This window comes from Glandiceps talaboti, chromosome 1 (genome assembly GCF_964340395.1).
Source record: "Glandiceps talaboti chromosome 1, keGlaTala1.1, whole genome shotgun sequence".
In the NCBI taxonomy this organism is placed as follows: Eukaryota; Metazoa; Hemichordata; class Enteropneusta; family Spengelidae; genus Glandiceps; species Glandiceps talaboti.
The window spans coordinates 26,859,819-26,883,790 of record NC_135549.1 but is presented as its reverse complement, the minus strand read 5'-3'; the positions used below and the strand labels follow the sequence as shown (position 1 = coordinate 26,883,790).

At 36.2% G+C, this 23,972-nt stretch overlaps 1 protein-coding gene across 1 annotated transcript in view; it reads right to left on the bottom strand.

Annotated features, from left to right (window-relative positions):
• LOC144441189 (aggrecan core protein-like) overlaps positions 1–22,880 on the bottom strand; it is a 36,751-nt gene extending 13,871 nt beyond the window's left edge. The window contains exons 1-7 of the mRNA XM_078130743.1: positions 22,851–22,880; positions 22,308–22,366; positions 7,474–7,749; positions 5,807–5,833; positions 4,899–5,174; positions 2,171–2,197; positions 1,746–1,772 (exon numbers count right to left, since the gene is read on the bottom strand). Of these exons, the coding sequence (XP_077986869.1) occupies positions 1,746–1,772; positions 2,171–2,197; positions 4,899–5,174; positions 5,807–5,833; positions 7,474–7,749; positions 22,308–22,365 (691 nt within the window). The 5' untranslated portion in view covers position 22,366; positions 22,851–22,880. The remainder of the gene's footprint in view (positions 1–1,745; positions 1,773–2,170; positions 2,198–4,898; positions 5,175–5,806; positions 5,834–7,473; positions 7,750–22,307; positions 22,367–22,850) is intronic.
• Between the last annotated feature and the right edge of the window lie 1,092 nt (positions 22,881–23,972).

Here is a 23,972-nt window from a genome sequence, read left to right as displayed (position 1 = left end):
TCGCTAAGTTTCAGTCATATTGACCAATCACATTTTAAGATATAAGTTTTCGACCAAAATTCACATTTTTACATCTTATTGCATATCACTGATAAAATCATTATATGCTTAATATTTCTTGAACTATACACCCACAGGTGCATCCCCGTTACATTTCAGCCTAATCTGCTAAGTAGTTTTTGAATTAAAGATTTTTCAGCCAAACAGACACATCTTAGCCATAATTTGCATATCACATAACAATTCTTAATCTAACTACAATTTAAAATGTTCCTACAAACTTTCTAACTGATCTAGCCGATAGTTTTTGAGTTTAAGTTTGACAAAAACACATTTTTGACCCAAATCAAACACCGGTGGTAAGTGCATTTTGATTTGAACAAATTCCCAACTAGACACCCAAGAGGTAATACACCCACAAAATATCATGGCAATTGGTCCAGTGGATTTTTACTTTAAGTTGTTTTCACACACACACACACAGACACACACACAAACACACACACACACACACACACACACACACACACACACACACACACACACACACATATCTAAACTGCCTGTTAGTCACGTTGCTAGGTAACCCAACCTTGCACATGTTAGAGGGAAGGTTATATGGTTGATATTTGTTCTCCAGGGTGTCCTGAGTGGGAATCTGGCAGGTGCCACCCAATTAAACATAACTCGTACCATCAAATTTAGTTTTGACTTGGAATTTCAAAAATCTGTTCTTGGGATAAAAAATTACTCTTGAAAAATACAAGTTTCCCTTTAAGAATTAAAAGTTTCTTCTCGGAAAAAAAGTTTGGGCCTCAAGAATTAAAAATCTTGATCAGCTAATACATTTTCTGCGCTGTAAAAAGAAAGGTGTTTTCTCAGAAATTTTATATTTTTGCTTTTATATTTCTAGTTTCAACAAAAGAAAAGTAATGTGTTGTCGTGTGAAAGAAAAGTTTTATCTTGTATTAAATACTTTAATCTCAGAAAAAGGACTTATTTATTCCACAAATGTAATGTTCCTATGTCACCTGTGGGCCACCGTATATTTAAGCAATAAACCACCCCCAGGGGATGGTATACCAAGAGGTTTTGACCAGTGAACGAAATATATGCACGAGCGATAGCGAGTGCATATATTGAGTTCACTGGTCAAAGCCGAGTGGTATACCATTCCCAGGGGTGGTTTATAGCTATTATATTATACCAGTATATTGAAAATATCAGAAACAAGATAAGACGCAACATTTTCTGGTTTCATTTGCACCCCATCCCTGCACGGACTACAACGTTCGTAGACGAACAGTGAACATCAACATTTGGACGCATGCCAACTGTGCATTATCGCTCATTTTAGACGCGCTAGTTCGATGTCTAGACCAATCAGATCTCCCGATTTGCGCCATCAATATACCGGTATATATATAGCATGCTTAGTAACAGTCAGTCTAGATGTTGGTGGCTTGTATTTTATGACCTCATGTTATAAGATACAACACTTGCCATTGATTGTTTGAATTGGACTTTCCAAAAGAGTGTAATTGTTTATATACAGGAGTCTTATGAAGTTAGTTTATCTTGAATATCACAGTGTTGTGTATTCATTTTATGCTGGTCATTTGAATTTGATTGTATATGTGATTGTCTAATTATGTACTTGTCTTCTGTGTTCTCAAAGAACACACATTCAATAAAACCACCCATGTGCATTTAGCATTTTAACAAAAATAAGTAGCTGTACATACCTCCAACAATACTTGTAATTGGGATTTCTGGGGGAAATAAAACGAAGTTGTCATTTATACTGTTAATCTTGACTACATACTATGTATGTATGTATGTATGTATGTATGTATGTATGTATGTATGTATGTATGTATGTATGTATGTATGTATGTATGTATTATGTATATTAAAGGTAAGATCATGCTATAATGCTACAGGTAATTTGTGACACAATATGTTGCTGTGGCCGTTTTTCAATCAAACGGAAATTTACCTAACAGAAATTCTACCTCAGTTAAATTACAACATATTCCCTCCCTTGGTTTATATATTAACGTATTATTTACATATCATAAGTAAAATTTATTAAGAACAAATGTCGCCCTCAGAACGAACAGTCAATTACACCACTCCATCAACTAATTTCGTGAATAGCAATACATACCTCCATAAGGACTTGCAGATGGATTGTCTGAAAGAAAGGAAATAATCTTGTCATGATTGACATTTACAACACTGAGACTCATTAACGACACAAATATATGTGAGAAGAGAGAGAGAGAGAGAGAGAGAGAGAGAGAGAGAGAGAGAGAGAGAGAGAGAGAGAGAGAGAGAGAGAGAGAGGGGGGGGGAAGGGAGATTGTGTTTACATGATTTTGTATCTTTGTGTATGTATATGTCCGTCCGTCCGTCTGTCTGTCTTTATGTATTTATGTATGTATGTATGTATGTCTGTATGTATGTATGTATGTATGTATGTATGTATGTATGTATGTATGTATGTATGTATGTATGTATGTATGTATGTATGTATGTGTGTGTGTGTATGTATGTATGTATGTATGTATGTATGTATGTATGTATGTATGTATGTATGCATGCATGCATGCACATATGCATGGTAGGCAAGTAGAAGGTTAGGTAAGTGGTAAATTTAAGAAGTACTTAATCGTAGCTAACCAAATGTCCTGTCTTTATGAACACGTGAATCTTATCAAGCTAGTTGAGCAATCAGTTCTGAGATACATGTATTATCACCAGCAGTTGTTTACTCGTAAAAGTTATGACACACGGTCACTTGTCAGTGTAACTATTGTAACTGTATTTATCAGCCAATAAACAGAGCGGATAGATTGAGCAAGGTACATGGGTAAAATGGAAAGAGTACAAGAGAGGAGAAAAAAGTGGCGCTGATCACTCTACAATTTTATTTGTTTAAGTTTTAACCAGAATGTCGTCATCTATTCACTAAAGTTTTTCATCAGAACTTTTATTTGTGTTTCAAGCTACCGGATTAGACGGGATTCCTTGGACTGAACTTTTCAAGAGCCATTTTTGGACTTCTTTCATATTAGGGTTAGTCACTTGTATCAACTTGAACATGGCAACATCAAACACGTATTCTCAATTGCCGTGAATGAGGTGGAACATTGTTAACATTACTCAACGGGCCGCTGCGGCCCAGTCATTGACTGGTAAGATTGGTAGTATCGCTACCACACTGCTAGTTGAGAAAAGACTGGATTTTCTGATTTGGACTGAAGCGTGGCTAAAAAAAAGACGACCCCCTTATTGCGAACATTCGCTCAGCTGTGTCTGGTTATAATTTCCATCAAAAGCCGCGTGGTAAACGCAGGGGTGGCGAAGTTACAATTTTATTACGCTTTAACATCACCGTCGATGGTAAATTAATGCATGCCTTCAAATCATTTGAATCTATGGAGCTCTGTTTCCGATCTCGCAGTGAAATCTTACGTATGATCGTGATTCATCGACCGCCAAAATCGAAGAAGAATGCAAGCACAATGAATGAATTTCTCTCAGAATTTTCAGCTCTACTAGAAATATTATTCCATCACCTGGACATCTATTGATTGCCAGCGACTTCAATTTCCATCTGAATGACCTGGAATCACGTGACGCTGCTAATTTCACTGATTTACTTAGGTCCAGAAACCTCCAACAACATGTAACTAAACCAACCCATGTGTTAGGACATACGCCCGATGTCATCATAACGCGTACATCTGATCATTTAATTCGTAGTGTTGACGTCTCTGACGTACTTCTGTCAGACCACAGTCTTGTTCATTTCAATGTAAATGTTTTACATCCGCAAGTGACCCGTTTGCGACGAGATGTTCGATTGATCGATCGCACAGTACTGAACACCAGGATAGATGCATCCTCTTTCACCTTTCCAAGAAATCTAGATGTAAATGAGCTATGTACTTTTTATGATCATGCTATGACCAGAATTATCGATGATTTAGCACCATCAACTTCCAAGACGTTCATTGAGAAGCCAAGAGCGCCATGGTAAAACGAAGAGCTGATGGCATGGAGGAGAAATTAGTTCATGCATTTGTAACATCAAGATTGGACTATTGTTATAGCCTCCTTCATGGAATGAACCCCTTCCAGCTTGATAAAACCCAATCTATACAGAACGCAGCTGCTCGCCTCATTACCCGAACAAAGAAGTTTGAACACATCACACCTGTTTTATTCGATCTTCATTGGCTGCCTGTTGAGCAGAGAATCAAGATCAAAATTGCTCATTTCACGTTCAAGATTCTTCTTGGCGAATTCCCAGACTGCATGCGGACGCCGCGCTGGTTGAAATTTACACCCCGACGCGCACACTTCGTTCTGCTGATATATTGATTTGAAAGAGACTTGATACAACTAGAACTACAAAAAATTATGGTTTCCAGGCATTTTCAATTACGGCTCCTATTCTGTGGAATCAGCTGCCATTTCATATTCACTTAGATACTACACTTGAATCTTTTAAATGCAATCTTAAAACTCACCTTTTTAGGTAATATTACCACATGTGATTTTCGTGCAACGTAAACTGTAATTTTAATCATTTATAGGATGTTTTTCACGCTGTCGCAGCCTTTTTAGCCTTGTTTACTCTGTAATGTTTTGTTTTACCTTTTAACCATGTTTTGAGTTTTGTAAAGAGCACTGAGACGCAGTGTAGTGCGTTTTTTAAGAAATTAAATTATCATTATTATATTATTAAAACCATAATGTGTAAACAAGATGTCATTGACTTAGCAACTTATTTAGTACATTATCCACTATGAATAACCAATGAATTGACGCGTAATAAGATGGTAACAATGAAAAACAATAAGTAAGAGAATTGATGTAGAACTTACATTTAAAGCAATACACATCGTAGGTGTCTGACTTGTCTTTAAATCCCCAATCAACAATTCCTACTAAAATACCACAGCCTTCGATTACCTCATGCATTGGATACCGAACACTTCCATCTCTAAGCCATCCAGCTGAACATTCTTGTAAACCATTCTCCCAGGCTTCATGAAGTTGGTTGTATGTAGCTATGACTCCATTGTATTTCGTACACTCTTCCTTAGCTTGTTCATAATTCAAAGTATAGCGCCCTACACCATTGGAGTGGATGATTTCGCCTGTGGTAAAGAGAAATAGGTCTTTTATATAATATTTGAACATATATTATTCCCAAGTAACCATATATATATATATATATATATATATATATATATATATATATATATATATATATATATATATATATATATATATATACATATATATATATATGAAAATGTTGAGTGAAAAATAGAAATTCGAGCTGTTAATTAAAATTTATTCATAGACAAATCGTTTTACCCTTAAGCGAAAGCTTGATTTGAAATCCAGAGGCATACTAGTTTAGATCGAGTTAACTACACACATACGGTACGGTATGTTGCTGTAACAGTTCTGTCAAATACCTGTGTATATAAAGCATAACAGGAACAGCGTTTTCAAGGAATTGTTCATGCTTAAGTGACGTTCATGTGTATCACTGAAAACACACACACACACACACACACAGTTTGTACTTAATAGAAATTTCACCTCTTCTAAATCATCGCAACCTAGATCCTTCGCTTGACCTAATACGTATTATATATGCATGTTTTATTTACAAATCGTAAGTAAGATTTATTAGGAACAAATGCCTCCCACAGAACAGTCATTCAATAACACCACTCCGGTGAATTTCCCAATTCTTATAAAAAGTAGCAGTACATACCTCCAACAATACTTGTAGATGGAATGTCTGAAGAAAATGAAATTAACTTGTCATGAATGATATTTACAACACTTTAACTCATTAATGATATAGAAATATAGGTGTCTTTGAGAGAGAGAGAGAGTCTGTGTGTACGTGTGTGACGTCTGTCTATATGTCTACGTATATCTATTTGTGTATGTATGTATGTCTGTATGTATGTATGTATGTATGTATGTATGTATGTATGTATGTATGTATGTATGTATGTATGTGCTTTGATAGGCAAGTATGTATTAAGATAACTAAGGAAGTGTTTAAAAATTACGTACACATCAGAAACTATTTTTGTTTTACCTCTGGAAACGTGCATCGTATCAAACAAGGTAAGCTATAAATTGTCAGATGTGAAACAAGTGTTGATTAATTGCTGTTGCGAGTCCAATGTGCACTAACAAATAATTGAGAAAAAGTTTATGACCATGGGAGGTGCGCTGAACAGTCATGGGCCATCACACGTCTGGCAGTCTGAAAGTCTTTAAATGTTTTGTTCTTCATTCGTGATTTTTTTGGAACCAAATTAAACTCCAGAGGTCATTTACCAAGTGCCTATCCGCAAAATATCTTTCAGCTTTGTCACAACAAAATACACTTCCAGGAAATATGTACAGCATAGCATACTTGTCTACATTCAGGTATTTTAATATATCCAAGCAGTGTAAGTCTTTAAATCATTTATATAGTTTGATCCTCTAATTGTCTTATTTTCATTTTTTATACATTTTTGGATGTGTCTCCTTCCAATCAGTAACCATCAAGGTGATAATTGTCATTCTCGCAAAACAAGAGGGAAAAGGTAGCTGGCTATGTACCCCCCCCCCCCCCCGTATAGGTTAGAGCTCATTATGAGACATCTCCTTATGTATGTGAAATCCACATCCTTTGTGAAGTAATCTCGTTCGGAGTATTATTGTAGTTGGTCATCACTTGTATTTTAATGCATCATTGTACCATATGATTTTATATCTCCACTATAGTGTAGGTGACAGAAGAGCTGGGTAAAACAATGCTTGAGTTTCATTTGGCGGGGCTTAACATTTTTTTTGAGAGGTGAGGGTGAGAGGCTACAAAATTTGTTTAATCATAAATTGTGTACATTTCCCAAATGAAGAACTGATGGAAATCGATTGCAATGCAGACAAATTACAAAGAGATAAAATCAAAATGACTGAATAAGTTCTATATAAACTCAACCAGGAATATTTTGCTATCATCACATCTCTGTAAATTGGATGTAAATAAATGAAGAAAAAAAAATAAAAATCGACCTACTTATCCAATGTGGTGGAACAGCTTTCTTATTTTTTTTGGCCTTACACATGATATTTAATTGCGTATGCTAAAATGGATATCATGTAAATTGCATGCAAATTCATATAAATTAGCTACCTTTCTGAATTTTAAGTGCATGATTGCACCAAGACAAAGTTCTGCCCCCCCCCCCCCTCCGGCAATTTGGTCAGGCTGTCATGTGCATGTCCTCTTCACTGTGTATTACTCACTTCCCTCCCCACCCTTTTAGAAGGTAAACAGTACAAACATAAGACACTGATGTTTAGAGATTATTTGGAACTTTATTAATTTATCGTGCAATCTAATGAACGTGTGAGGATTGTTTCAATACTTACCTTTATAACAAAACACGTCGTAGCTATCTGACTTGTCCATAATTCCCAAATCAACAATTCCTACTAAATTACCACAACCGTTGATGTCCTGTTGCATTGGATAACGTGAACTTCCATCATCAAGCCATCCAGCTCGACATTTTTGAAAACCCTCCTCCCAGGCTGCATACAGTTGGTCGTATGTAGCTATGACAGCATTGTATTTCGTACATTCTTGTTTAGCTTCCTCAAAGTTCAAACTATACGTTTCTCCGCCATCAGAGTGGAATATTTCTCCTAAAGAGGAGTGATATTAGTTCATAGTTAGATGTGATAGACATAGTGACAAATTAATAGCGGTTATATATATATATATATATATATATATATATATATATATATATATATATATATATATATATATATATATATATATATATATATATATATATATATATATATATATATATAATAAATCCAAAATGATGGTGTTATAAGTAATTACTCAGAGTGTATCTCAGCGATCATCAGGAAACTGATAAATTTGAGATTAGTATTACTTCAGGTGTGTGTGTGTGTGTGTACATTACATGGTTGGACTACACTATGCCTTACGGAGGTTTATATCTATAGTTGGTGAGGAAAAATGTTTTCATGGCGGCATTTGGAGAGTAAATGTGTGTTTGTGGTTTGGGAATCGTTGTTCAGTTGTGTTTGCCCAAAGTACAGTTTTGTGAAGTTGTTATTTGATCTGACTTGTGTGCACAAGTACTTCAGGCCCACAAACAACGCGTTTAAATATCGCATGCACTCCAAAACACCAGCATGTCACAAATTATGAGCATTTGATTTCAACATAAATAAAATTAAAGTAGTTTTCCTTCGAAATGTAGAAACTTTGAGTAGTTTACAATATTTTAAATATCAATTACTAACACTAAAATGTTATAAATTGACAGGAAATGCTATCTAATATCTATCCATCCATCAATCCACCAACCCACCCTCCTCCTCCTCCCTCTATCCATTTGTCTGTCTATCCAGAGGAGGCCGGAAGGGTCTCACGTGACACCCATGTGACCGTTTTGTGATAAAGCGTACGCTGATGACCTCGGTGAGTACATCATGCTTTTATCCGTTTTATTCCCATTTGCGTCATTAGTCTTTCGTTCAGACGATAACTATTTTTTTAAATGACCATTACGAGTGTAATGCAACATGGTAATCGTTTTTTCAGTTTTTATAGTGTGTCTAAAACGAACTCAAACTTTGGTACTCGACAAGTCAATGTTATTGATATCTACATTTCCGGGTTTTTCACCTCGGTTGTTTTAACACAAAATTATGTTTCTATATTTTCTATTAATTATATCGTCATGAATTTTTTTTTGTTCTGCAGCGATCTCCCGAATATCCCGCATTATAATGTATATAAATTGTCACTACTTGTTGTTGAATTTCGATGTTTTCAAGATAGCGACCCACTGTGCGTGCATGTACACTAGGTAGTTCACACGAAGTGGCTTGACCGTTGACGGCTGTCCTACACTTGCTGGCCGGACGTGCTTATTGACACGTGCAGTGTCGTGCAGTGATTGTTACCCATAACACTAATTGTCAGCATTTCCTCTTGTATCCTTAAAATTTTGTCCTTTTCACTCTTATCAAGTCATTTTTCCGTTTATTTTCAGATTCGTCGCTATCGCTAGTCGATTTACTGTGCCAAATCTGGACTTTCTTCTGTTCTTCATGTTACATTTTGTCTCGTATTAAACCATCTCTGTTTTGACTTCTATAAATTTGTCTTGTGTGAGAAAAAGACCTGAATGTAATTTAACGTAATCCCCTTTCCTACACCCTGATGATAGCTAAATAAATAGTTTAGCTTACATCTTACAAACTAATTGTTAAAAAAAATAATGTACAACAACGTCATGTGTTACAAATTTGTATGATAGACACTTGAGACCCCCAAGGCCTATTTTTTATGTCTAAGTTTTAATAGTTCAGAAAACACTCGTATTGCGGATCCATGTAGTGAATATTTTCCTCTTCACATGGATTTCATGCCAATCACTCAAAAATATTATATATGTCGGTATCTACAAATCTCGTCATTCCAGCTCAAAATTACATATATTACATCTACCTTGCTAGTTATATAATATTTCGTAATGCTTACATGATTAAAAATACCTCATCATACGTTACTACAATTTATGTAGCCTGAGCACATTTTGCTACATGTTTGTAGCGTTGCCAGACAAGGGAGCAAAACCATGTCGGATTAAAATAATGCGAAACTGAGAGACTCACACAATTTATGGCAATAGATAACTTTATAATACAAAGGCCGAAGTCTTGTTGTAGTTGTATTTATTTATTTATTTATTTATTTATTTATTTATTTATTTATTTATTTATTTATTTATTTATTATGTTTTTGAGCTAATGTTTGTATTTTGGAAGGTAGACATCTAACGTTTTAGTCAGGTAGACTCCACCCACGTATGGGTAGACTGAATAAAATTAAGGCGCTGTACTCAGGACACTGCACTCAAAAATACGACTTGCTTACACGAGTTGCCTTCATTCTGGTGTCACTATTACACACGATTGCAGGGTGATATCGAATTTGCAAGTTACATGTGACTTGAAAATATCTCAAACGTTGCGAAATCGTGTACCCTTTCGTGTAGGGTCAATGGTGAAATTGGGTGTGCGTGGTGATTTAAATTACAGCAGTAGTTGAGCAAGTTGTGAGAAGTTCGCCTGTTTGCATTGTCACGTCACATCACTTGTCAAAGGAGGTCACCCTCGACTCCTGGCGGATCACCCACTTTCTACCGAAAATCTTGAGTAGACCTTGTCTATTTCTAACTATAGCCATTTGAAAGTACACAAGAATCCATCTACTTTGCAAAATTTGTAAATTTTGGGCGAAACAACAAATGGGCGAAAAACTGGGCCGAAATTTACGACCTCAGCGGGGTCAAGTATTCTTCACGAAATCGCCGGGAAATCACAGTATTCCTATCAATAATTCTTCTAGCACGGAGAGAAAATATCAGTCGCGATTTTCGCTTTTATAGTATCCAATATGATGAATTATTGTGAAAGTTACGGCGAGTTGATGCCCCAACCTACGGCTGGTGAACACTGAGCCAGCCGCCATTGTAAACGTACCTGCACAATCTATCTATCGCTGTCTGTCTGTCTGTCTGTCTGTCTGTCTGTCCGTCCATCCACTTCTTATTAGTATATTATTACAAGTTAAGGATGACTTTAGAGGAATTTCACTTTTGGCTGTTGGGTAGGGGTGCAAAGGTTGAAATTTTACACACAAAGCTAATTGTGCAACATTTCTCAATCAAGCTTTTTATATGAATAAAAGTTTAAGGATATTATTTTATTTATTGCTAATTGTTCGCACTTACATAACTTATAGTCAAATCAAACGTATGACATTATACCGTGGAGGGCGCCCTGTCGACATAAAATACTTGCCATTTGTAAATAACAGTTTTGTGCACAAAACATATATGAGTGTGAAAACACCTCAGTAATCCACAAGAGTATGTATGAATATAAATTATTCATAATGCCAGTGCAGTGTAACTACTGTGACTAATGTAACTTTTACCTGTACACAAGATGGGCCAAATTCATTGTTCGGTAATGATTTGAAGAGTCGTCGATGACATACCCTGTCAGTAAGAAATAATCTTCATGAATATATTTGGCACAGCAAATCACTCCGTCCAAACGTATCCATGGAGATCTCCTGTATAAACTCTATCCCATTCTCAATGAAGAGAATACAGAAGTACCACACATAAAATATACTTCCACAGAGGCATTATTTGTCCACAAAAATGATTTTTATTTATAAATTAATTAATATTTACAATTTTTCACTGGTAATAAATTGCTCTTTCAAAGTTAATGAAAGTATCAGTATGTTTGATAAATACACATTTCATCAAAAATAATACCATTTATATTACAGTTTTCAGGAAAATCCACAGATTTTCATCAGACAAACAGCATGCATTACGCTTACAATAACACTATTGATTCATTCAATACACATTGATAACAATATTACTATTAGATGGGTAAAACTAAGTTAATCATCATCACTATCAGACCCAAGATGAACTTTCTCCTTTATCATATCTTCAATATGTCTGTATCACTGTCTGGTGTATCTGATCTGCTTTCACTGCTACAACTCTCATCTTCACTGCATGTGTCTGACTCACTAGTACTTTCATCACTATCACTACTTTGTACAATACTAGTGACTACTTGTTGCCAAATCTCTTGTATATCATGACTGCCTAGGGTTTCTATTAAGGAAGACAGACTGTCATCTCTTCGTTCACTGACACGCTTAGATAAAGATTGACTGTATACTAATAAAATGGCATTACTTTCTTTTCCATCACGACCAACTCTTCCACTCTCCTGAAAATAATCATCAATTGGATTGGAAGGACCATAGTGAATTACATTATGTACATCTTTCACATCAACCCCCATACCAAATGCTATAGTAGCAAAAACAACTCTTACTCAACCATCTTCTCTGGTAAAAGATTCAAGTACTGACTGTTTGACTGTGTGAGGGGTTTGTGAATGATACATTGCAAAAATACGGGTTTTATCATCTTCAACCTCTTGATTTCTAGATCTGTCAAATCCTCTATCTCCTAATCTTTTTCTGAATAAAAAGTAAAGTTCTCTACAATATCTAAGAGATCGACAGAAAATGATGACACGATCAGTAGCTACTCCTTTGTTCATTAAGTCAGTGATCAACCAGCTAATGTTTCTTTCTATATCGTTCTTCACTCTAATGATGCTGTAACGAATGTTACTTCTCTCGGGGGACTGATTGACGATGGTGTAGTTCATCATATTTAGTTCTTCAATGACAGTTCGTTGTACAGATGTAGTGGCCGTAGCTGTAAAAGCAACAACTTGTACTTTATCACTCAACAGTGACCTTAATTCCGATAGCCGACCATACCATTTTCGAAAAGCGTTGCATCTACTTTTAGAGTCATTCATGCCCCTGTTGGGAAATTGGAATGAACACAACTATTATTAAAATGTGTAAGACTTCTTCAAATCAACTTGTTCCACATTATTAAAAACAATAACTAATAACTATTTCTCCTAAATTGCTACATGGTAAAATTGATGTGGAAATGATATATTGTATATAATTAAAAATGATCTGTGCAGATTGGAGAGAGAGAGAGAGAGAGAGAGAGAGAGAGAGAGAGAGAGAGAGAGAGAGAGAGAGAGAGAGAGAGAGAGAGAGAGAAAGAGAGAGAGAGAGAGAGAGCGAGAGAGAGAGGGGAGGGAGGGAGGGAGGGAGAGAGAGAGAGAGAGGGGGGGGGAGGGAGGGAGGGAGAGAATTGTTGCACTTAGTTGCATTTGTAAAGGTAATCTGATATGTATTAGACAAAATGCTATATTGTGTATAATTAAAAATAATCTGTGCAGATTGGAGAGAGAGAGAGAGAGAGAGAGAGAGAGAGAGAGAGAGAGAGAGAGAGAGAGAGAGAGAGAGAGAGAGAGAGAGAGAGAGGGGGAGGGAGGGAGGGAGGGAGGGAGGGGGAGAGAGAGAGAGAGAGAGAGAGAGAGAGAGAGAGAGAGAGAGAGAGAGAGAGAGAGAGAGAGAGAGAGAGAGAGAGAGAGAGAGAGAGAATTGTTGCACTTAGTTGTATTTGTAAAGGGTAATCTAATATGTACTAGACAAAATAAAAGCTCGGACTATTACAAAAAACATAGTGGTCCCTGCACGCCCCTGTTAAAATTTTGACAGAACCCCTCCCCCGAGAAAAAAAAACAACAACCTTTAAAATGAAATGGTAAACCCTATGCACAGATCTAGAGAGTCTGTACAGTAAATGTTATGTATCCCAATCGATATCTACAATACTTTATTTTATACCTGAAGATAAAAAGATCCTTGGTGTGAATGCAATATTGGTTCACAAGTGACCAATTGTAACCTTTTGTCCAACTATACTGTAACACATACTCAAAATACTAGGAAAAGGTAAAGTATATTTTCTTTCTTATATTAGCACTAATTGAAAGTTTGCCGTACACGTCTAGATAATCAAGTTTTTAGCTCCGTTTTGCATCTACAATCTCTCAGAGAACATTTACATTGTTGCGGAAAAGGTCCGTGACAGAATCATCGATGTACTAAAATAGCCGAGACTGATATATAGTGCACTTCTGATGATGTTCCTGTTTACGTTTCGAATTCGAAATACATACAATGTATTCCCACATTAAGATTACGAGACTACAGGAGCACCGTGCTTGTTAGAGACGAAACTGCAGGCAACAATTTCATGTGAATTTTTTGTAAGCTTATTTATACAAATTCTATTTCTGTTCTATCTTAGTATACCAATTTCTATGTCTTTCATTCAGATGTACATTACTGATGTACAATGTACACCGTTGACTTCACATCCTCAACACGCGCAGTCCTTCCCCCATGTTTTCTCCTACGTAAATACTAGTAAATGATACATGCTACAGTTGATTTTTGTTTCAAAGTAACACTGCACTGTAAGGAAATGGTCGCATGTTATTTTCAATCGTCGATCGTGCATAAAAAATGTTTCAGATCAGGAAACGATACAATATAGTAAAAACTTACCACTTCGCCACACAGTGAACTTCGTCAACGAATACGCCACAAACCATGTCCCTATAGGGTTGTGTCTGCAACAGTTGTCTAATATCTTTGTTTTGTAGCAGTGATTCCGGGCTCGCAAGGATGGGCTGACATTCACCGTTGTGTAAGCGTCGCTTCAGTTCAGCCAGCCGAGTCTCGGCGAGACATACACGGCACCGATTTGCCTCTCTTGTAGCGATTTCACTTGGTCGGTCGTCAGTGCTACCAACGGATACAACTATCGCTACAGACTTGCCAAGTGTTCTGTTGTAGCAGGATTCATGACAAAACGGTGCAATCTGATAAATGATGGACTTCCCATACCCGCAATCGCCTCTACTTGCTTCGGCTTCAATTCTGTGAGCGTCATTTGCTGCATACCATATTCAATCGCAAGGCAGGTTGTCTCGGTAACTTTTTCCATGTTCATGCGTTGTGTTTGTTACTTGCCTGTTGCAATTATGTGTTTATGGTATTATGCGACAGCTTGTTTTCTTCCTCTAGCTCTTGACATTACGCAATGAACAATGAGTGACGCTGTCATTCATTGAAGTAAATAAATCCTCAACACATGATTAGTCGCTATTTATAACAGACTCCTCCTGGATATAGAATATTCAGTAGCTAGTATGTTTTAAACAATCTGTCGATTCGCTAGTTTCATTGGCGGGTATTTTTATCCAAACGCTTCCAGCCAGACTCGGGACTAGTCCCTCTCTTCTCGCGGCTGCGCCGCTCGGTATACATAAACAGATTAGGGACGATAGTCACGAGTCTGGCAGCGAGACTAGCTGCTAAATAAACCGCACGCCATACATAAAAAAGATTTGTAACGGATCTGGCAGCGAGTAAAGAGCTTTTATATGTTAGGTATCCGCCATTCCGTCACTTGATTATAATACACATGCTTCATGCTAATTTGCCGAGGCGCCTGCTTCAACATGCACAACAGACGGTGAGAAATGAACGCAACTCAAAGCAATTCTGGTGTCTATATTGAATAACATAAACTAGACAATATGAAAAAGCTCTATCAAGTTCTTGTTTATAAGTATTTCAGTATCTTGAACTGATAATTAATATCTAATTATAATGCACAGAGAAATACATTATATTAACTCGATCGAATCGCGCTGGAATATAAATCGAGTATAAGGTACGAATGGGACGCTGTCAAAGCATGCATACGAGACGCAGCGCCTGCGCAGCTCCCGTGTACCGATTGAATAGCGCCCCCTATGGTCGTATAATTTACTTCCCTGTCTTGTCGCGCGATCTCGAGCTCCAATGATTCGAATCTTGGCAAACGTCCATGGGGTACTGGCATTTGAAAACTCAACCTCCATGAGCTCAGCATTTGCTCAATTTGCTCATTTGCTAAAAGAAAAAAAAAAGGGGGGGGGGTCACTTTCGTCTTCTTTTTCGACATATGCGTGATACTACATCGCCCTCGTTCACGGACGATTACTGTTTTGGGCAAACACGAGTACTTGTTTAATCAGTAAAAATGATGCTGTAACGTTTTCTCCTTTATCTAAAGTGTATATATTGAAGAGACACAGATGTGACGAATAATGTTTATTGAATATTTTTACGTAATTTTATGACAAGAATATAGACCCCGGCCAGAATAAAATGTGTGTTCGAGCCTACCGCTTTACATACTTATACTTTATTTTTCTTTATTTTTTTTGGAGTTTCTGCGATTATTAAAAATGTTTCATTTTTTAAACGACCAGAAATTGCACACAAGTACATACATATAATATAACATTTTTTAACCAGTCCATTTCTGGCCTTATACCCATAACAAATATGTATATACTATAAATAAAGAAGTAAGTATGTAAATGTGACTCATATAATTATATTCATCTAACTTGGGCCTTTATTACCTGTATATCATTATCATTTTCGGATTTCACTGGAATTGTTGCCTCATGCACATGCCCTGACTGGATGATAGGAAATACACTAAATATAAAGTGTTTGATTGGTGATTCAATTCATTCATACCAGAAATTGTCGGTTAGTTTATTTCTAGCCTTGGTAGAGTTGTTTATTTACTTTCCAATTTGAAATTTCACTTAAATTTCATGTTTTCTCTGTATGCAGCTTCTTTGCAAATCTTCGATTTTATTATGGAAATTATGCCTCATGATCACCATATAGCGTCGGCTATGTATTCAACTTGACTGGTGTATGCCTTTGTTTACAAACATTTCGTTTCTAATCTACCCGATATGGACGTTTTCTGTCAAAGAAATAAATTCTACATAGTCTTAAACAATTTGTTTTGCTTTTATATTTTCTTGCTTTAACTTATTCCGATTACTTTTGCTCCTGAGAACGTTTTTCTTCTTCTAAATCTTGCTGATATGTCTCTACTTTATTCAGTGTGTATTTCATTAATTTACATTATCTACCCCTTCTTCTCGTATAGTAACCACAGTAACCATATCCTAGCAGACTGAACAAACTTGCAATACTTTACCGTAAATTGTGTAAAAACCAAACCAAACCATTATGCTGATTTGAGGTTTCATTACATGAAGGAAGTGTGACGATATGTACCCAATCCAACCACAAAGCATAACAAAAATCGATTCGTGCCTTATCCCTTGGTGAAAGAAACTGAATGATTGCATGTGATAATTTTCTTTAAAACAAAGAATCATTCCGTCTAATCGGTTTTCTTTGGAGTGTTACATTGGCATGAAAGGGGATATGGCCATAATTATTTCATAACAAGTGTCTTGTGAAGTTGTCAGCAGGAAAGGCGACATGTCTGCAAAACTAAAACAATACACAGGCGGTAACATCTGAATAAAAATGACAACACCTTTTTGATCAACAACAATACAGGACTAGATTCAGTACAACAAGGAATCATAAATTATGATTTTTAATATGAACCGACCTGACAATGCTTTCGAGATCAATCCATGGACGTATTACATGTAACGGCATTCATGATCAATCCAAATTTATGATTTGGAGTATGTTGATATATGGGGGGGGGGGGAGCAAAATGACCGTGAGGCAAGGGGCCAACAGGCCAGACCGTAAAAGGCCGAGTGAGGGGGGGGGGGGTGAAACAGGCCTAGAACCCACTCTATTGTGTTCGCTTTGGATGTTTGGATGCCAAATTGTTCCCCGGCAGTTTGCGCAGACAACAATTCGCTTGAAAGTAGTAACCTTTATCCACATGTGATTACGGTGATGTCTAGCAGTTTTAGTATGACATTGTTGTACTGAGAGCAAGATGTATTGTTGAGGGAATGAGACAAATTGTCGAGGAAATGAAATTGATGATCGATTGTATTCGACACTTTTTCCAAGGCATCTCATTCCAGGACCCCAGTAGGTACAACATCAGTTCGACCGATGGTGTAACATAAGAAAATAATGTGTTAAGATATGCGATTATTCATCAGAACCGTATGACAACTTTAAATAGAATATTAAAAGGTCGTTATACCATCATTTTAACTTATTCTATTTAAAGTTGTCATACGGTTCGGTATATTCGCATATCTTACAAAGCATTTATTCCATCGGTAAATACCAGCTTAATTGAAATCTAAATATAATTCAATTTTATAACAACTGTCTGGATGGATGTACACTATTTTCCTCTAAGGCCACTTTTGCGGGCAAAACTCCAATGGTTCCACCTGCACTACACTGCGGGACGAACCGCGGTAGCTAGTTGTTTCCTGTTCCGCGAACTGTGCGCCAAAGGTAAACAGCCGGCCGCCGAGGTCAAATTTGGTAAAGCGACTAATGAATTCACAAGGCAGTATATTACCGTCTGGTTTACAACGATTTTTTCGTCTGGCACACGAAATATACATGTATGGCGACAGTCACCATAGTATTGTGCCAGTTTATTAATGTTTATGAATCAAGGAAATGCCTAAACTGGATAACTTTCTTGCAAAAGTCCTTTATTTATGTCTGCACTGCGTTTTGGATTTTTGGCGCCGTTATTTTCAAAGACGACCACCCAGCATGTCGTAACATTGTATCAATTTCCAGTATTGATACGTCCACTGTCAAGTAACATTGGAAAGTTCGTGTGTATAGTATATATATAAATACACGCAGAAAAAACTGGCAAAATTTAGTTTAGCATGATAGTGTCAATATTTTGACGTAGGCAAAGTTTAGTATGACTGTTAGTGCTCATGACAACAATAATAACTAAATAAGACAAATATCATAAATTAAGGCAATGCAAAAACAATGTAACATTTTCAAAGTTTAAAGTTTGTGGCTAATGACTTTTCCATGTAGCTAATGGAAAGTGGACAACATTAGCCAAATGTGAGAAATGTGGCTATTAAGCCCAATGCTAGCACAGAAATAGAAATTCGGAAAAATGTCCAATCAGGAAATGTGAGAATTTTCACTCCAAGTAAATGCATGAAAACTGAAGACATGTTGGGAACAAGGTCAAAATCCATGACGTTCTCTATGTGTATGCATGCACACGTCCCAATCTTTTAAAAGACTTTTCGCTGTGTCTATGTTCGGACGACGGACGATTAGGGAACTTTGGTAAGTCATTTGGCCAGTCCCAGTCTCCATGTACATGTATAATTTCTGTTCTCCTCACAATGTACAAAACGCCATCTAGTGATTTTGAGAGACTAACAAACAAGCTCTGGGAGATCAATATTAAAAAATAACAGAGTAATGCCGTCCATAAAAGTATTTCTGAGGCCGTCCAAGAGATCTTAGCAGAATGTTCACAGTTGTATACTGGTTTTCTTCTGTTGCTGTTATTATAATGTTGCAATGCTGTTAGCCATTTGCAAAGACAAGAAAGTGTTAATAAAAGAGCAATTTTCTCAAAACACACGGCCTTGTATTCATAGTGCTATCTACTACTACATACTCATTTGATATTAATTGCGCTGGCTGAAACATCAATTTTGGCCACTTTAGTTAGGGGGGGGGGGGGTCTGAGGTCTAACTAAAGGAATTTAGTTTTTTATCCTACATTGAACTATTGATTTCGCCCCAAAGAATACTCGTCGATAAAATCATACTTAAATACAGATTACAATAATATAGAGTATTAATTCCAAATTCTAAAACGATGCGAATTTTGCCTAATATACTCGGAAAATGGATGCAAAATTTGAAAATTATAAGTCGAAATTTGAAAAAAAACGCCATTGTGGGGTATGGGGAATTACACAACACCACGGTGTCGCCGTGGATACTCGTCACCTCACCAAACCCCTTTTTATTTTTCAGTTACTTCAACCAATATTTGAGATGACATGTCTCACTATGTTACATTTTTTGTTGACAGATTAAGGTAACATACCTCCTTCCACGGACAAAGAAATTAAAATGGTATGGACTGCTAACACCAAAAACCTCATCCTGAAAATAAATCACTCATGGTCATTGCCACAATATAAAACCATTTCACCTCAAACAGAATGCCTCCCGGCTCAACAAACATTTTACAAACATTGCAGTTTACATGTGGGTTAACATATTTGTGTAGTAGTACATATAATATAGTGCAATGTGTCCGTTAAAATTGATTGTCGGAAGCGAATCCAAATATCACCGTTCTCAATAGACCCCGAGTTTAACTTGGTAATATATAAGATATAGATAATATAGATCGATAATTGGCATGCAAAATATCTACTTATTGCTATTTCAACAGTTTTCAGTGAATACATTTTTGGTTGTCAAGTTGAAAAAAAACAATACTCAAGTTGCAGCCAGTGTAGGTTTAATCAGATTACTATAAGGTGGCAATGTTGATTGTCGAGGGGGGGGGGGCAAAATGACCGTGAGGCAAGGGGCCAACAGGCCAGACCGTAAAAGGCCGAGTGAGGGGGGGGGGGGTGAAACAGGCCTAGAACCCACTCTATTGTGTTCGCTTTGGATGTTTGGATGCCAAATTGTTCCCCGGCAGTTTGCGCAGACAACAATTCACTTGAAAGTAGTAACCTTTATCCACATGTGATTACGGTGATGTCTAGCAGTTTTAGTATGACATTGTTGTACTGAGAGCAAGATGTATTGTTGAGGGAATGAGACAAATTGTCGAGGAAATGAAATTGATGATCGATTGTATTCGACACTTTTTCCAAGGCATCTCATTCCAGGACCCCAGTAGGTACAACATCAGTTCGACCGATGGTGTAACATAAGAAAATAATGTGTTAAGATATGCGATTATTCATCAGAACCGTATGACAACTTTAAATAGAATATTAAAAGGTCGTTATACCATCATTTTAACTTATTCTATTTAAAGTTGTCATACGGTTCGGTATATTCGCATATCTTACAAAGCATTTATTCCATCGGTAAATACCAGCTTAATTGAAATCTAAATATAATTCAATTTTATAACAACTGTCTGGATGGATGTACACTATTTTCCTCTAAGGCCACTTTTGCGGGCAAGACTCCAATGGTTCCACCTGCACTACACTGCGGGACGAACCGCGGTAGCTAGTTGTTTCCTGTTCCGCGAACTGTGCGCCAAAGGTAAACAGCCGGCCGCCGAGGTCAAATTTGGTAAAGCGACTAATGAATTCACAAGGCAGTATATTACCGTCTGGTTTACAACGATTTTTTCGTCTGGCACACGAAATATACATGTATGGCGACAGTCACCATAGTATTGTGCCAGTTTATTAATGTTTATGAATCAAGGAAATGCCTAAACTGGATAACTTTCTTGCAAAAGTCCTTTATTTATGTCTGCACTGCGTTTTGGATTTTTGGCGCCGTTATTTTCAAAGACGACCACCCAGCATGTCGTAACATTGTATCAATTTCCAGTATTGATACGTCCACTGTCAAGTAACATTGGAAAGTTCGTGTGTATAGTATATATATAAATACACGCAGAAAAAACTGGCAAAATTTAGTTTAGCATGATAGTGTCAATATTTTGACGTAGGCAAAGTTTAGTATGACTGTTAGTGCTCATGACAACAATAATAACTAAATAAGACAAATATCATAAATTAAGGCAATGCAAAAACAATGTAACATTTTCAAAGTTTAAAGTTTGTGGCTAATGACTTTTCCATGTAGCTAATGGAAAGTGGACAACATTAGCCAAATGTGAGAAATGTGGCTATTAAGCCCAATGCTAGCACAGAAATAGAAATTCGGAAAAATGTCCAATCAGGAAATGTGAGAATTTTCACTCCAAGTAAATGCATGAAAACTGAAGACATGTTGGGAACAAGGTCAAAATCCATGACGTTCTCTGTGTGTATGCATGCACACGTCCCAATCTTTTAAAAGACTTTTCGCTGTGTCTATGTTCGGACGACGGACGATTAGGGAACTTTGGTAAGTCATTTGGCCAGTCCCAGTCTCCATGTACATGTATAATTTCTGTTCTCCTCACAATGTACAAAACGCCATCTAGTGATTTTGAGAGACTAACAAACAAGCTCTGGGAGATCAATATTAAAAAATAACAGAGTAATGCCGTCCATAAAAGTATTTCTGAGGCCGTCCAAGAGATCTTAGCAGAATGTTCACAGTTGTATACTGGTTTTCTTCTGTTGCTGTTATTATAATGTTGCAATGCTGTTAGCCATTTGCAAAGACAAGAAAGTGTTAATAAAAGAGCAATTTTCTCAAAGCACACGGCCTTGTATTCATAGTGCTATCGACTACTACATATTCATTTGATATTAATTGCGCTGGCTGAAACATCAATTTTGGCCACTTTAGTTAGAGGGGGGGGGGGGGGGTCTGAGGTCTAACTAAAGGAATTTAGTTTTTTATCCTACATTGAACTATTGATTTCGCCCCTAAGAATACTCGTCGATAAAATCATACTCAAATACAGATTACAATAATATAGAGTATTAATTCCAAATTCTAAAACTATACGAATTTTGCCTAATATACTCGGAAAATGGATGCAAAATTTGAAAATTATAAGTCGAAATTTGAAAAAAACGCCATTGTGGGGTATGGGGAATTACACAACACCACGGTGTCGCCGTGGATACTCGTCACCTCACCAAACCCCTTGGTTTAACTTTTTTATTTTTCAGTTACTTCAACCAATATTTGAGATGACATGTCTCACTATGTTACATTTTTTTGTTGACAGATTAAGGTAACATACCTCCTTCCACGGACAAAGAAATTAAAATGGTATGGACTGCTAACACCAAAAACTTCATCCTGAAAAAAAATCACTCATGGTCATTGCCACAATATAAAACCATTTCACCTCAAACAGAACGCCTCCCGGCTCAACAAACATTTTACAAACATTGCAGTTTACATGTGGGTTAACATATTTGTGTAGTAGTACATATAATATAGTGCAATGTGTCCGTTAAAATTGATTTTCGGAAGCGAATCCAAATATCACCGTTCTCAATAGATCCCGAGTTTAAGTTAGTAATATATAAGATAAAGATAATATAGACCGATAATTGGCATGCAAAATATCTACTTATTGGTATTTCAACAGTTTTCAGTGAATACATTTTTGGTTGTCAAGTTGAAAAAAAAAAACAATACTCAAGTTGCAGCCAGTGCAGGTTTAATCAGATTACTATAAGGTGGCAATGTTGATTGTCGAGTTGCATTAAATTTGGATATCTGTCCAAAAGCTTAAAAATAAAAAAGTGTCTACAGCATCTTGAAAGTGTTTTCTTACCTGTCTCCGATTCTCTTCTGGCAAACACTTCTCTTTTGATGAGGTGGACAAAGCAATTTATAGTTAATGGTATCAGCGTGATCACTTACGTGGACGAGTAATAACACAGAACGTATCGGAATATCTCAATATTTATTTTAGGATACATAAATTACACATTCACGTTGTACAAAACCATACATTAAAATTTTCAATTGTCCTGTTTATGACATGTTTGTATTTTTTTTTTCAATTTGAAGCCGGAGCATAGAAATTTCAAATAAGTAAATAAATGAATGAATTAATTAATTAATTAATACATAAATAAATAAATAAATAAATAAATAAATAAATTAATTAATTAATTAATCAATAAACAATACAATTGTTAAAGCTTTCCAATATATTTGAACTTCGTATAAATAATTCAATATACTTATTACATATATTATTTAACATTTTACTATATAAATATTATATTATATTATATTATATTATATTATATTATATCATATTATATCATATTATATTATATTATATTATATTATATTACATTATTTTATATTATATCATACTGAAAACCAGTATTTAAGCTTACGAACATTTATTGATAGTTCACAGCAAAACGGGGTGGCTAAAATAAGGTAATTCTAAAAAAAAGTATGAATGTACAGCTTAACTTTATACTGGAAATAAATATTATCCTCGAAGTTACACATGAGTGGATAGTGACATTTTATATTCTTTAAGCAAATAGTTTATTAGGTACCATTAATTACTTTATTGGCTTGGTGGATAATAGGTGGATGGATGGATGATGATTGACCCGTCACTAACCACATACATCATTACATTATGTGGCCATGTTACTTTTAAGGAATGTTCATATTATAGCATAAAAGGCACCCCGTTAGCACTCTCGTCACAATTCTAAGAATACTACACCTAAAATAGACCATTAATGATGACAACCTTTGCGAAACTATTTGTAGGCAATATTATGACAAAATTTAACTTCTATTACCCAAATTTCACTAAAATGAACCGACTTAGAAGATACAACCGTAGGTTATGACAGACATTGGCTTGAGTTGTAGATATCTTATATCGTCAATTTTCCGCACCTAAGTCATTAGGAGGACG